Source organism: Nicotiana tabacum, chromosome 9 (genome assembly GCF_000715075.1).
Source record: "Nicotiana tabacum cultivar K326 chromosome 9, ASM71507v2, whole genome shotgun sequence".
Taxonomy (NCBI): Eukaryota; Viridiplantae; Streptophyta; class Magnoliopsida; order Solanales; family Solanaceae; genus Nicotiana; species Nicotiana tabacum.
This window is the reverse complement of record NC_134088.1, coordinates 119,107,369-119,123,003: the sequence shown is the minus strand read 5'-3', so window position 1 is coordinate 119,123,003 and position 15,635 is coordinate 119,107,369. Positions and strand designations below refer to the sequence as shown.

At 36.3% G+C, this 15,635-nt stretch overlaps 2 protein-coding genes across 3 annotated transcripts; one reads left to right on the top strand and one right to left on the bottom strand.

The window, feature by feature from the left end:
* The first annotated feature begins 1,275 nt into the window (after positions 1–1,275).
* On the top strand, positions 1,276–5,862 carry LOC107782019 (uncharacterized). Of its 2 annotated transcripts, XM_016602853.2 has the most exons (7): positions 1,276–1,402; positions 1,653–1,769; positions 2,933–3,421; positions 3,894–4,033; positions 4,149–4,269; positions 4,657–4,797; positions 5,490–5,862. In XM_016602853.2, the coding sequence occupies exons 1-7, from the start codon at positions 1,328–1,330 to the stop codon at positions 5,568–5,570; spliced, it is 1,164 nt and encodes a 387-aa protein (XP_016458339.1). In that variant the 5' UTR covers positions 1,276–1,327; the 3' UTR covers positions 5,571–5,862. The 2 variants fall into 2 exon arrangements, with proteins under 2 accessions (XP_016458339.1, XP_016458340.1); XM_016602854.2 differs by lacking the exon at positions 1,653–1,769.
* Positions 5,863–7,139: 1,277 nt separating this feature from the next.
* On the bottom strand, positions 7,140–9,732 carry LOC107782018 (ubiquitin-conjugating enzyme E2 20-like). The gene is made up of 6 exons (XM_016602852.2): positions 9,453–9,732; positions 8,114–8,141; positions 7,796–8,023; positions 7,601–7,664; positions 7,442–7,501; positions 7,140–7,347 (listed from the first exon to the last, which is right to left on the bottom strand). Exons 1-6 carry the CDS (start codon positions 9,569–9,571, stop codon positions 7,304–7,306), a joined length of 543 nt encoding a protein of 180 aa, XP_016458338.1. The 5' UTR covers positions 9,572–9,732; the 3' UTR covers positions 7,140–7,303.
* Positions 9,733–15,635: the final 5,903 nt, after the last annotated feature.

The window sequence follows — 15,635 nt, the reverse complement described above, 5'->3', positions numbered from 1 at the left end:
GATTTTGAACAATGTTTTCGTTCAATTTATCTTTACATGAAAAATAGATAAATTTCGATTACTTTTGAAACTGTGATTATTTTTTAATTATCACTTGTAAATCTGATTATTTCTGAATTTCACCCCAAGTATATTTGTGAAATTACTGACAGGCCTGTAAAGTCGTCCTTTCATTGAAGGAAGCATATTGATCTAATCGGAAGTAATTACCATCTGTATAATGATTACTGAATAAACTGTGATTGATAATTTATTTTGTAAAGTACCAGTTAAAAAATCAAAGGAAATATGGAAACAATTACTTGTGGAAAGAAGGGAAAAGAAATAAGCACTGTATATTTTCTGCCCATGTTTTCGCTATCGTTAAAAATAATTAAATGAATTAAATTTTTCTTCCAAATTGCATAGAAGCAAAATTAACAACAAAAATCTAAAATAGAAATAGGAAATAAAAGGAAAATCTTTTGCCTAAACCTTCACTTTTCTTCTTTTCCTTAAATTGTCACAGCAAGCTTAAATTAGATCATGAGAGACGTAAAAAAGAAAGGTAATACCATGTATCTAGAGGCGGATTCAGGATCTTGAAGTTTATGAGTTCTGGATTCTAACCTTTTTAAATTATTGAGTTCTAAATTAATAATTATACATATTAAATCAATTTTTGTGACATATACAAAGCTACTCTCAAACTCATATTGTCAATTCTACATTCGCCCTGCCGGTATCGATACCGATACAGTACCGAGCCGTAAGAAAGATGAGCAGCATTCCTTCTACCGGCCTTTATAGGAGTAAGAGAGCGTGGTGAGATAGATAGACGTCCAATTCTGTAGAAGCTAGTTGCTCGACCTTAGTCTTGGGCTAATCTCAAACTTTAATCAACCCCTTCGTACTTCGATCCAATCAATCGATCTATCAAAATGCTAATCTCTTTTATTAGGTAACCAATGTCACAATCAACGTGCGCACAATTTAATCCAGACACGATCATTTTATCGATAACTATACCTCAATTTCAAGCTAGGTTGGGGTCATCACCATTGGTCAGGACAAAAAAAAAAAGAAGACAAAGTGGGAGAGAAGCCAATATGCCAAGTGGTCTACCTTTGGGCTAACTTATATTCAAAATATTATTTGGGCTTTTATCTTTTGATGGGCTTAGTTTGAGCTAATGTTGAGTTCAAAACATTAATTGGGCCTTTATCTTTTGATGGGCTTAGGCCCATTTCATCTCTAAATAAAATTCTTAAAACCTCATATGATATTTTTCTCAAAAGTCACTCTCTTTTCTCCTGCAGTCACTGTTTTAACTCTCTCCTTCTCTTCAATGGCTACAGACAACAAATCAAGGCCGAAAGCTACCAACAAAACAAAGAACAAGCAACGTTATCGTCCCAACAATGTAACCCCTTTATACTCCTTGTCTTTTTCTATCTTTATAGATGTAAAACACATGTATATATATACGTATTACAGTGCTGTAATTTTTTTAAAAGGTTAATTGGTGATTAATTATGAGGTGTAGCGCTGCGTACAATAGACACTTGTGGGTCCGGCCCTCCTCCTCACCCTATGCGCGGGAGCTAAGTGCTTTTTTATTTTTTTTTATTTTTAAATTGGTGATTAATTATGGGTTTTTGTGCATAAAATAGAAAACAGTGAAGAAAGGTGGATACCCTTTAAGGCCAGGAGTACAAGGGTTTTATATAACATGTGATGGTGGAAGAGAAAGACAAGCCTCTCAAGAAGCTGTTAATGTTATTGACTCTGTATGTTTCAAAATCCCAAAAAGTTTCTATTTTTTATAATTATCTTCAAGTTACTGTTTATGTGTGTGAAGATATTCATTTCTGCATTTTGGCTAGCTAAACTTTCTTTTTTTGTTTTGCTTATGAGGGTTAATTTTACTAATTTTTGCATATAATTGAGACATAGTAATTTATATTTTTTTTAAAAGAAATGAAGTTTTGATATTTTCGAAACGTCAGTAGAATATTAGAAGTTGGTATTTTCTTTGAATGAACACCACACTTACCTCCTTTATTGACAAAGTACGAGTAACTGCATTGATCCAGACATTTGGTCGTTCGTACATCCGATTAGAAATTACTCTCTGCAAATATTTCTTTTAGTTCTAACTATGAAGCTAGACTGAGAAAGAACGGAAAAAGTTAGTTATTGTGTAACGATGATTACTTCTTTTATTTTGGACTTCAGTTTGTTGCAAGGGTTCAATGTCTGTTAGTAAGACAAATTCTTATGTCGAACACCAGAAAGGACAAGCTCATAAGGTAGTCTGTGAAGAGTTTAGAAAGCGCACTTGTGAACTAGATTTTTTTTTTCATGAGACTTCTGATCCTTATGCTTTACCTGTTATCTAACAATATTTACTACGCCTCAATTCCAAAAACAATCTGGTCGACTATATGAATCCACCGCCCTGGCCTTGTTTCTCTATTTTAAGCTCAACTCATGTCATTATCATACCAAATAAAAATAAAAAGTGAAAAATAAGTTAAATATATATAAATAATAGTAATGATAATAATAATAATATTAAAAGTTCCTTATATTTTTACTGGTTATGAATCTATGATAAGGTCAAAAAACTCCTCGAAAAGCAATAGGTTCAAAACCAGCATAATAACAAGACAAACCTATTTCCAAGTAGTAGATATTTTTCCTGTTATCTAAAGAATGTCAAAAAGGGATACTTGTTATTTGAAAATTAAAAACTGTAAAAGAATTTGTTTCAAAATATCTTTGGCCTCCAGTATGACTTTTTGAGCCTTTGTTCAGATTCGAAGCTTGCCTCATATCTTGATTCGTGGAGAAGGACAAAACAATAGAAAGCATCCGCCGCCTTCTTTCTTTGTTCGGTTTATGTAGGTTGTCGTAGGCGCGACCCATGATTTTTTTCCCTTTTGTGCAGTTTTACGATGAGCTGGTACAGGGGACAGGTTCAAGTTTAGGACATGGAGAATTATCAGAAGAACCTAAAAACAAAAAGATTGTTTTCACATATTCTGATTCATCTAGTAGTGATGATGATGATGGTGGTGAAGGTGATGAAGACAAAGGAAATGATGAGAACCAGACCAAGGAGGAGACATCAAAAATTGAGCAGAATCAGGAGAAAACTGATGAAGAAATAGGCAGCTTGAAAAATGGTGGATCAGGGCCTGAAAACAAGGACAACACCTCTGCCGATGAGCTAATACAAGGAAATGCTGATAAGAAAGAGGAGCTAGAGACAACTCATAAACAGAAAGATAGTGAAGTGGGGGAGCCACCCTCAAAGAAACAATGTGTGGAAAGAGAAGCACCAAAAGCTGGAAATATTGTTGTTGGTAAGACAGAGGAGAAATCTGTTGATAAACTAATTGAAGCTGAGCTTGCTGAGTTGGGAGACAAAAGTAAGGTAACTAGATGTAATTATTTCTATTTTTTTCACGTAAGCTACTACTTTAGTTCCTGTGCTAGGTAAGTATATTACTCATGGCTAATTTTATGTGTGAACAAGTATCTATGTTGCATGTCTCCTGCTCATCCATGATAGATGTTTGTTAGGGCCATTTCTATTTGAGCACAATGGAACGAAATGTCTTAATAATCTCACACCGAAAGGGTGAGATTGTTTTCCTCCCCTTTGAATGTGTGGTTGACATAGGTCTATATACTGGTATAAGATACTCTCTGTCTGAATACTATTGTACTTTTAACTTTTGTACAAATGTGCTTTTGTCTGTTGCTTCTCATTTGAGTTAATCAAAAAGCACCAACTCTAGCGGATAACTTTGTGAACCGGTTAACAAATTGTTTGGTTCAATGTAGTTCTTCTTACTTGTTTCTGGAAATATTTTCGTAATACATTGCTTTCTTTCTTAAAACAGAGGCGTTTTAACTACCTCGACTCAGGTTGCAATGGTGTTGTTTTTGTTCAAATGCGCAAGAAAGATGGAGATCCCAACCCTAAGGAAATCATTCAACATATGATGTCCTCTCTTGCCTCGATGAAGAGACACGTATCAAGGTTCTTTTATCTGCTAAAATTTATTCCTAGACAGCTCTATAAATATGTTCACTTTATGTGAGGCAGGTTACTTTGTTTAATATCTCTTGCTCAAGAATGTCATAGCCTTCAACAGGTTCATATTGAGAGTGTTACCAATTGAAGTAACATGTTATGCATCAGAGGAGGAAATTGGAAGAGCAATAAAGCCTCTTGTTGAACAGTACTTACCTGCTGAAACTGACACTCCAAAAAAGGTCATATTCATACTTCCTAGGCCATTGTTTCCACTATGAAGCCTCTTCTCTTGGAATGTCATCGAAACCTTTCTAATGTTTGAATGTATAGCTAGAAATGATAGTGAAACTTAACAATCACTTTTGTGGATGTATTCTGCATTTGCAAGAGGCCTTGCACTTAATTGATCCAGGATCTTTTAGCTACATGATATCCACTTCTCTTTGGACATGCTTTGGTTTCAATATATTTTTATGAAATATAATTATCTGTAACTTTTGTTGACTCAAGTGTCAGAGATGTGAAAATAGGATGATATTATGTTTTGTGAACTGCATTTATGTTGCAGTCAACTCATATTTTTGGAAGAGAATCAAATCTCTAGCCTAATCAATATTCTCTCACAGTTTGCAGTGCTTTATGAAGCTCGAGCAAATACTGGAATTAATAAGATGAAAATCATTGATACAGTGGCTAAATCTGTTCCTTCACCTCACAAAGTTGATCTTAGCAACCCTGAGATAAACATAGTGGTTCAGATAGTCAAGGTACACATCTTTGCTTATAAATGTGTTCTATAGTTTTTTTTGCATTTCTCTACCGTACAAACAACTCGGTTCTTTTGGCCCTGGCTGTACTACTCCTATTTTCTCTTTTCGTTGATATATGCAAAGCATTCAGCATTAGATACTCTACTAGTCAGCTAACACCAAGGAAGAATAAACTGTCAAAGGAGTGTCTAATACTCCCAGTAAATCCCCCATGAGAGTTTAGCTTTACTATGTGCAAACGAATGTTGTGCCATGAAAGCTAGATTATATTCTCTTCGTAGGTCCGTATAGTCCATGACTTGGGGCAGTGTGTTGAAGGCATACTAGCCATCTTCCTACCCTGTAATGGCGTCGTTGATGAAGCCAGCAAAAGGCATTACTATAGCCATTCAGATGGAAAGAAGAGTATAATTTACTTTCCAGCAATAGCATTATATATCATTAATTAGGTGTTTTATCTGTTCATCTATCCTGATGCACATGCGGAACCTATTCGCAAGGTTTAAATTCAACAATGATGTTGAGATTGAATCGTATCAAGAATCTTTGATAGGAGATAATTGGATATATCATTAGAGAAAAAACTACTCCTAATAATTAGTTCTTTACACCCTTGATGTCCATTACTTCTGGTTGAAATGTTAAAGAAAAATGACTTATCTGATCGATGTTTTCTTCATATTTTGCAGACTGTATGCTTGCTTGGAGTTGTTGAAAAGTACAAGGAATTGTCCAAGTATAACTTGAGGCAGCTTACCTCGAAGAATTAATTCTACTCAAACATCATATAGTCTTTTGGAACAATCATCGAGATCGAAGAGAATTCTGTTGGGTGCTTTAGATCTGCCATGTTTAGCTTTTCAACTCCTTAGAGAACCCTTGAGGAGATTTATGCGTTCAACGATCAATGTATTATAGAATTATAATGCAGAGGTCTTTTCAAGTCTTGTTGGAACCGTCTGTTAAAAGAGTTATGTTTTTAGCTTGAACTTCTGGTAATAATTAACATGGTTTTAGCATTTGCTGGCTTTACCGTATTAATCAAAGTAATGTTTTTAACTATGTTCCTCTTGTCAAATTTTGGCTTTGTACCTGTGGAACTATGAAATAGTACTAATGCAATCTAATTATAAGGATTATTGTTCCTATATTCACTTGGTTTGACCAAAGTTTGACGAAGATTCCTCCATAGCAGTTGGCATATGAATAACCATCCCTGTACCTATTATTTTGTTTAACCGTCTGTTACTGTTACGCATCAATTTCAAGTAAGTTGGGGTTGGCTATATCAATTCTCAATTTGGGTGTCGCTCAATTTAAGCTTGTCTCAGTCCAATAGTTGGCTATATCAATTCTCAATTTGGATGTCGCTCAATTTAAGCTTGTTCCAATAGTGAATGCCTTGACAATATGGATATATATGAATTCTCAATGTGGATGTCGCTCACAAAAAGCCTCGTCTTGCTCGCGGCAATTGTGACCTCTCGGCAAAATCGATAACCGCATCAAAGATGCAGTGCAAACATGAGATTACTTAATTGGCTAGTTGTAAATAGCCCCAAGACTATGGAAAAAAGAATTATCTCGGTAATTTTCACGACCTGGTGGTCGGCTTAACAATTCTACTAAGTTCCAACTTAGCAACGAACTGTTTCATTACTATGTTGATATGCTACTGTTTACTAAGATAATAATATAGATTATTAATGCGTGCATTCCATTATCGTGAAGTATTCCCATGGCACACCCAGAAATGAAGACACTACTTATTTTCTGCCTACTAGCAATACAAACTACTCCTGAGAAATAGTGAAACTGAACTGCTAAAGGCCATGGAAGATACCGACTCTATAATACCTTCCACAATCAGGGCTTAGGTCCGCATTGTAGTGTCTTTTCTGAATTGAGAGAGGAGAGTTCTCATGTCGCATTACCAATACTCCTTTTGTACTCATTTCAAATCTAATTCCGGTTGGCAGAGGTTTGGCGCAAAAGACATGCCTAAATCAAAACTCGATTGCATGGTGAAATCCTCCGTTGCCTCGCTAATGAGAGGCAATGTGATTCCAAGATGGAGTTGAGTAAACCGTCTCAGTGACCGAGGGAGAAGTTGGGATAAAGAAGATGATGAATGGAATGGTCCGAAAGTCGCTATAGAAGATCAGAATCTTAGTCCATTGATCAGATAGAAGAAGGGGCCATGGTAGACAATGCAATTTACACATATCCTATCAAGATCTGTTAACAATACTGTCTTGTCCCCATATTGGCTTAGTTTCAGCATTTTGACATGATTTCAGTATTTAGATAACACACCAAGGAATTGGAGAAAGAAGAGATAAAATTTGAAATGATACTCTATATCACATAAAAGTACAGCGTTTCCTCTTTCTCATAAGAGAGGATTATCCAATATCATCAACAAGAAAAAAATAGCAATGAAACAGTTCCAACTAAGTTTGCTCCATATGAAGAAAAATGGAATCCTGCACTAGTAAGCTAGCTATGCACTAGGCTTGTATAGCTTCTCAACCATCTTTCTGTATTCTGCAGAAAGAAAGAAAAAGGCAATGACTTGTTAAAAAGAACAGTTGCTAAGTTATACTCATAATTTGAACTTACAAGAAGTTTAAGGATTTACCTTCTTGATTGCACCAAAGAGCTGCAGCCTGAGTGTTTAGAGGTGAGCTTATGTTTGGCTCTGATACATTCAGAAAAGGATATCAAGAAAAGATATTAGAGAATATTTAAGATGATAATATCAAAGTGGAAAATGTCAGAAAATTGCATAGGCAAAAACCTCCAAGCAAACTCTGAATTGAGATAAGTATAGTCCTCACATCATAAGCAGATGACCACTTATCCTGTAATAATATAGTTTTCCACACATCAGAACTCATTGTATATCTATGTTTTGTGTCGAAAATACCAAGTACAGATGAAACAACTAAACAAAGGCTGCGTCTGGCTGTGGATGAGACCGTCGAGCTGTTACCTGAAGAATGTCTAAGCAGATGTTGCCATAGACATCAACATTAGGATGAAAGCAACCAGTCTCAAATTTAACCTTTGGTGGTTTGAAAGGGTAATCAGCAGGAAATGAAAGAGAGAGCTTGTATTCTGTTCCTTCAAAAACTGTATCTTTGCTACCAGTTATTGTCCCTTTCCAAACAAATATGTTGTCTTCTTCAGGAAATGCAGATATCCCAGAATCACCACTCATCTAAAATATCAATTGAAACAACTTTAAGTTAAAGGATATTTCTCAAAAAGAAGTAAAAATGAAAAGTATTAGATATCTTAGATTCCTCACCATTAGAGCCATCAATTCAGACTGCAACCTGATTATATACAACAACAAAAACCTTCATCAGAATAGTGAATAACATGAAATATAAACACTGAAACATATAAGTGCTCAAAAATTTAACTATTGTATGCAAAAAATTTGAGAAACAAGGAATATTGATATCCCAACTTATGCAACATAAGCTGAGAGTCATGAGTTCATAGCCTAAACAGATCAACTCTTCTCAGGAGCTACTTAGACACATCAATCTTTATACATTCAGGCAACAGTAACGTACCAAAATCAAATACTAGAAACACCACTCTTTCCCTACAAACACAAGAATGACAATAATGACAAGAGCGCCTTAGTCTCAAACAAGTTAGGTTCGGCTATATGAATCCTCACTTCTTCATTTAAGCTCAACTTATATCATGCTATTCCCCTAGAAATGGTATTCAGAAACTACTAACTTCATATGAAGAAACCAGTAACTCAACATCAATGGAAAAACACCACTTATAATCTATGTTGCCCGGACTCTCCGAAAATGTCGCTGGGTGCGTGTTGCATTTTTGGAGAATCCAACATGGGTGCAGCAACATTTTGGAGAGTCCGCGCAACATAGCTTATAAAATATATCTTGTGAGTAAAACCCCTTAAAAATCTTAGCTAACTTACCTACTAACTGAATCAATCATTCACCATACAGATCAAAAACATCCCCAAAACCTCAGATCAAGAGACCAAAATACATGAGCACTAAAAACCACATCAAACATACAGGTATATACTACCAAAATCCACCATTTCAATAAATCGCTAATAAAAACATTACAAGAAAATAACGACGACAACAACAACAACAACAACAACAAACCCAGTGTAATCCCACAACTGGGGTTTGGGGAGGGTAGTGCGTACAAAGCCTTGCCCCTACCTTGCAAAAGTAGAAATACTATTTCCGATAGACCCTTGGCTCAAGCAAGGCATAGTTATTTCAAGAAAATAACATATATTTTAAAATCTATATGACTGATAGTTTAAAAATCGATATGACTGATCCACATACGGATCAAATCAGTAATCATCTTATAATCCAGATCAGGAAAATTAGAAATGCAATACATAAACACGAGAACCACATCACAAACATACCCGGATACATAAATCATCAAACCCTAACTATTTGCAGAAATAGCACAATTTGAACATCAAACTGAACGATTTACACAGGGGATTCAAAACTTTGCAAAAACCAACCGCAGATAAAGAAATTAAACGCATAACAACAAATATCACATCCCTAACATATCCAGATGCATAAAATTAATTTTACACCAATAAATTCTTAAATATATACCTTTTAAGAACAGACTGGGTATCAACAGTTTTTGCAGTAGGCAATGTCTGTTTAAGAGAAGGCATAACTTGAGCAGTTGCCGGAGTATTGCTGTTGTTCCCACTGTTCATTGTAGCCATCTAAATTTTTAACGCTTTCTAATTTCAAGAATGTTTTTTTTAACAGAAAAAAGAGAGGATTTTTTTTTGTTTTGAAGAGTATTTTCTTCTTCTTCTTCTTGATTATTTTTTAGAAACTGAAGGGGAAGAAGAAGAGAGAAGGGTTGAGAGAGATTTTGATTGAGAATATAAAGGGATTTTGTGAAGAATATATATAGAGATTTTGGGAAAAGAGAGTTTTTTTGAACGTTAGGGTGGGCTGCGCAAATAGGGTGTTCTGAATTCTAACGGCTAGTTTTATAACCTAATTCCTTTATTGGGAGAAAAAAGGAATAAATTTATAATGTTTATTCACTTAATCTAGTTTGCTCAAAAATGCAAATTTGAAATCAAAATTGTCTAGTTTTTAAAAAATTAGTATGACATGAATTTAAAGCATGTTGGAGCCAGTTATATAAATTGTTACTGAATTTTACGTTTAAGGGCGAATATATAAATTGTCATTGTTCATGTAGCTGTAGTTAAACATCTTTTGATGTAAAGAAAGACTATAAATGGTAAATTTCACAAATGGTTATATAACTATAATTTTTTTTTTTACCAAAGTCATATAACTTTATTTTCTCACACAAAAATCATATAACTATGATTTTTTTCACCAAAGTCATATAATTATGTTTTCTCACACAAAAATTATACAACTTTTATTAACTCACACAAAAATCATAGTGATCGGTAGTATTTTTTTATTTTGTATTTTTTATTTTTTTCAGTCTAGTAAATAATAATTTGCTTAAAATAGGGATGACCCAACTCAACCTGGGCCACCTGACCCAATACTCATATATAAAAATTAAAATAATACTAAAAGTGAATAATAAATCCTTCAAAACATGATACTTCTATCTTCTTCTTTTTTAAGATTTTTATTCAAATTGATATCATTTTTATTTCAAGTGCTTTCTAATTATACCTTTTATTTCTTTATTTTTTTGTCAGAATCTCATGTATTCCGAACTAAGTTTTTTATGGGGGAAGAATTCACTTTTAGTATTATTTTAACTTATGTATAGGGGTATTGTGTAGCACCCCGAAAAATTTTGAAGTGCTTAAACTCTATTAAGAAAGTTGATGTGTGCTAATTATATTATTTTATGTGCAAACGAGGACTATTAATATGATGGATATTAATTGGATATGATAATAAGTGTACAATGCATATTATAAGTGATGTGAGGTCTATAGATAGCCCTAAGTCCAAGTCAAGTTGAAAATTACATGATAGACTAAAGTTCCAAATGAGTACGCACAAGACCTAACTTTGGATGAGTATATCTACATATATATATATATATATATATATATATATATATATATATATATATATATATATAAGAAGCTATGTGGGGGACAACCTATCAAATGAGAGGTCTTCGAGTCTAGTTTCTAACGCTTCAAACCGTTTGTCATTTGAATATTCCTACAAGAAGTTATGATCAAATTACCGAAGGCTGGCAGTGAAGTATTGCCATAGTGTCCGAGTCCTCATCCGAACTTCGAAGAGGAGTGAACTGGGGATGCGAAGCATCCGGGGCCGCATCCAAGACCCAGAAATCTGGGCCTATAAATACAAAATCAGGGGAAGAGAGTATTTTGAGTATTGGGGGTTAGGGTTCTTAAGGTAAAGTGGCGAATTTAAGCTCAAATCAAGTCCAACCAACTAAGGTAAATTGTTAATGATATTTTGGGTTGATTCTTACTCAATATACATGAATTCTAATATCATTCTTACAACCAAATACTAGATTTCATCATCAAATCCTCAAGAACACAAAAATCACCAAAGTTGTGATTTGTCAAGATTGATCTTCTAGCGGTAATTCCAATGCTTCAACCTCGTTTATTATGAGTAATTAAAAGTATTTGAAGCATTTGTTACAAGTTTTAATGGTTGAAAGATTGGATTATAAAACTCTAGTTCATGGCATGAATAGTACTTTTGAGAAAATAAGAGAGAAAATGAATAGTAATCTTGGCGATGAAATTGATGAATACAATGAACCTATGGAACTATTTGTTAGAAAAAGTTATAGGTGATCAACTAAGTAATCGCCCGAATTGTATATTTTGCAAGTGTTGATTATGGAAGACGATGGATAATAACTTTGTGGCATTAAACAATTGATGTAGTATTATTAATGACTTCGAATGGGTATTAAAATATAAGAATGAAGTTGAATGGACTAGCATGTGACTCTATTCGGCGATTTGAGTTGTTGGAGGCTTGTAGCCAACTTATGAGCCATAAATGGTTATTGATAAATATTTTAGGTCATATTTTGATGTAATTAGGATATCTAATTGTAGATATCAACTTGTTGGTGATTTTTGAGCATTTTAATCAACATTGAAACGATGCAAGAGGATTGAAAGCTTGTGAATGTTAATAAAGGAAAAGAGATGTAAGTCGATTAAAACTTACTCTTCTTGAGGGACTTTCTCTAAAAACATGTTTCGAGTTAATACTTAAAGTGTTTGCAAATGTGCTTTCGTGCTTGTACGGACAAACAAGTACGGATGTCTCCAAGTACAAAAATATTATATTGCATATATAGTCTCACGACCCAAAATCCGCTAAAGGTCGTGATGGCACCTAATATCGCCGTCAGGCAAGCCAACGGTGATCTATTAACTTACTTACACGTTTTCGTAATTGAAATCAAAACTTTGCCTTAATTAACTCGTATGAAATAGATTTTTACAGAGTAAGTGATAAGATTTATACAACTACAATAACAAATAACCCGTAGGAACCCCCAAAACCCGATGTTATAAATGCATGAGCATTTTCTAAGGAGTACAATAATAATACAACACCTGTCCCGAATGTAATAAGACAGAATAAAATAAATAGTACAATGGAGACTCGGTGGGCTGCGATGCGTAGCCTGAAATGCAACTCACGTAAAGTCTCCTCAACAGGTGCGTCTATGCGCCAAGGTGATCATCAATGAACCTGTCAGATCCTGCACTGTCACGACCCAAAACCTAACCAGTCGTGATGGCTCCTATCGTGATACTAGGCAAGCCGACCTTTCCAAAACACTTTCATAATTTAACAGAAATGATTTAAGCCATTTAAAATAACCGGAGTTTTTCATAAAAATGAGGATAAAACCCAAATAAAACATAAGTGCGGAAAAATAGCCCGACATCGGGGTGTCACTAAGTCATGAGCATCTAATAACTAATCTCAAAACAGAGTCTACTACAGTCTGTGCCAAATGCCAATACAAGAGAGAAAAGATAATAAGAAAGGAGAAACAAGGACTACGGACGCCAACAGCTACATTGTAAGTCTCCGATAATCAGCCCGTGCACGAACTCAGCGACCGCTAGGTGCAACCCGATCCAATAATATATATATATATATATATATATATATATATATATATATATATATATATATATATATATATATATATATAGAGAGAGAGAGAGATGCGGCATGCAACCCGATCCAATATTATTGCGGCGTGCAACCCGATCCAATATACCTCACAGCTTGCAACTCGACACTCAGGCCCTATCTCAGTCACTAACCTCTCCAGCCCCTCGGGCTCACAGAATTTCATAATAATTAGCCCAAACAGAGAATACAACAAGTTTTAACAAGAAATGAGAGAGAACGGAGATATAACACACAAGGGAGAATGTGACTGAGTACAGGACAACAATTAGCAGTCAATTCAACAAGTATTCGACTGTTGCGGGTCCCAACAGTGATATCATATGGCCTAAGCATGGTTTTTAACATGAAAGGCAGTCAATTGCTCAAAGACAAGAAAAAACAAATAATAACAATGGCTATTCGACTTTACAGCCTCACTGGACGGACTAAGTCACAATCCCTCGCGGTGCACGCTCACACACCCGTTACCTAGCATGTGCGTCACCTTCAAATATTCACATCATACAAATTCTCGGGGTTTCATACTCTCAAAACCAGATTTAAGACTGTTACTTACCTCAACCACGCAGAAATCCTACTCCGAAATGGCCTTGCCTCTCGAATCGGCCTCCAAATGCCCCGAATCTAGCCACAAACAGTACGAGATAATCAATATTGGGTAAAAGGATCAATTCTACAAGAAAACTCCTAAAATATAGTCCAAAATACGATATCGGTTCAACCCGCCCCCCTGGGCCCACATTTCGAAACCCGGCGAAAGTCACAAAACCCAAAAGCCCATTCACTCACGAGTCTAACCATACCAAATTTATCAAAATCCGACCTCAATTTCCCCTCCAAAACCCCAAAATTCACTCTCCAATTCCCAAGCCCTAATCTCCCAAATCTCACCTCAAACACTCACCAACTAGGTGGAAAAATAGTGGGAAAATACCATTATTGAAGATAAATAGGCACAAGGAACCTACCTCAGTGATTACTCCGAAATCTCTCTCAAAATCCCCAAAATCCGAGCTCAAAATGATGAAAATGGTAAAAAATCTCGAAGTGTTCTATTTATAGGTTCTGCCGAGACTTATCACACCTGCGACTCCATTTCTACATCTGCAGGCAACTCCCCGCTTCTGCGGAAAAATCCCTAAACTCAGTCTCCGCTCCTGCGATCCAATGACCGCATCTGCGGTCTTCGCGGGTGCGGGAAATACATGGCACCTGCGGTCCAAACTCGCACCTGCGGCCCTAAATCCGCTTTTGCGACCATCGCAGGTGCGGGAGTGCCATCACACCTGCGTCCTCTGCCCAGATCCTCTTTAGCCGCAGCTGCGGCTCCTCCTTCGCTTCTGCGGGCTCGCACCTGCGGTTCCCACTCCGCAAGTGTGGTTACACCAGTAGCAGCAGCTTCAGCTGCAATTCTTTAACTCCCATCAAGCCGTTAACCACCCGAAATCACCCCGAGGCCTCTGGGACCTCAACCAATCATACCAACAAGTCATATAACCCCATGCGAACTTAGTCGAACATTCGAATCACTCAAGACAACATTAAAACACTAATTACACCCAGATTCAAGCCTAAGGAACTTCTAAACTTCCAAATTTTACAAACTACGCCGAAACCTACCAAACCACGTCCGATATACCTCAAATTTTACACACAAGTCAAAAATGACACCACGAACCTATTTCAACTTCCAGAAATCCAATCCGACCCCGATATCAAAATTTTCGTTGCCGGCGAAAAATTGCCAAAATTCCATCTTTTGCCAATTCAAGCCTAATTCTACTACGGACCTCCAAATCACATTCCGGAAGCACTCCTAAGTCCAAAATCACCTAACGGAGCTAACTGAACCATAAAAATTCAAGTCCAAGGTCGTTTTCCCACAAGTCGATGTCCGATCGACTTTTTCAACTTAAGCTTCTAATTAAGAGACTAAGTGTATCAATTCACTCCAAAACCACTCCGGACCCGAACCAACCAACTCGGTAAGACATAATACAGCTGTAAAGCACAAAAGAAACAGAAATGGGGGAAACGAGGCTATAACTCTCGAAATGACTGGCTGGGTCGGTACATCCTCCTTCTCTTAAATAGACGTTCATCCTCGAACGGGTCTAGAAACATACCTGGAGTCTCAAATTGGTGTGGATATCTGCTCTGTATCTCCCGCTCGGTCTCCCAAGTGGCCTCCTCCACAGGCTGACCTCTCTACTGCACCTTCACTGAAGCTATATCCTTTGACCTCAACTTCCGAACGTGCCGCTCCAAAATGGCCACCGGCTCCACATCATAAGTCATATCACCATCCAACTGAACCGTGATGTAATCCAAAACATGGGATGAATTGCCGATATACTTCCGAAGCATAGAAACATGAAATACTGGATGCACACTCGACAAGCTAGGTGGCAAGGCAAGCTTGTAAGCCACCTCCCCGATCCTTTAAAGTATGTCAAAAGGCCCAATGAACAGAGGGCTCAACTTGCCCCTCTTCCCAAACCTCATAACATCCTTCATGGGTGATACCTTCAGCAAAACTTTCTCCCCGACCATGAAAGACACATCACGGACCTTCATGTCAGCATAGCTCTTCTGCCTAGACTGTGCTGTGCG

What these genes read in the sequence shown, in the direction of transcription:
- LOC107782019 (XM_016602853.2), top strand. Translation starts at nt 1,328, where the DNA reads ATGGCTACAGACAACAAATCAAGGCCGAAAGCTACCAACAAAACAAAG. An exon ending in AACGTTATCGTCCCAACAAT is followed by an intron (nt 1,403 to 1,652) that starts GTAACCCCTTTA and finishes TGCATAAAATAG; the next exon opens with AAAACAGTGAAGAAAGGTGG. An exon ending in TAGTGGTTCAGATAGTCAAG is followed by an intron (nt 4,798 to 5,489) that starts GTACACATCTTT and finishes CATATTTTGCAG; the next exon opens with ACTGTATGCTTGCTTGGAGT.
- LOC107782018 (XM_016602852.2), bottom strand. Translation starts at nt 9,571, where the DNA reads ATGGCTACAATGAACAGTGGGAACAACAGCAATACTCCGGCAACTGCT. An exon ending in CTGAATTGATGGCTCTAATG is followed by an intron (nt 8,024 to 8,113) that starts GTGAGGAATCTA and finishes TTGATATTTTAG; the next exon opens with ATGAGTGGTGATTCTGGGAT. An exon ending in TCTTTGGTGCAATCAAGAAG is followed by an intron (nt 7,348 to 7,441) that starts GTAAATCCTTAA and finishes TTCTTTCTGCAG; the next exon opens with AATACAGAAAGATGGTTGAG.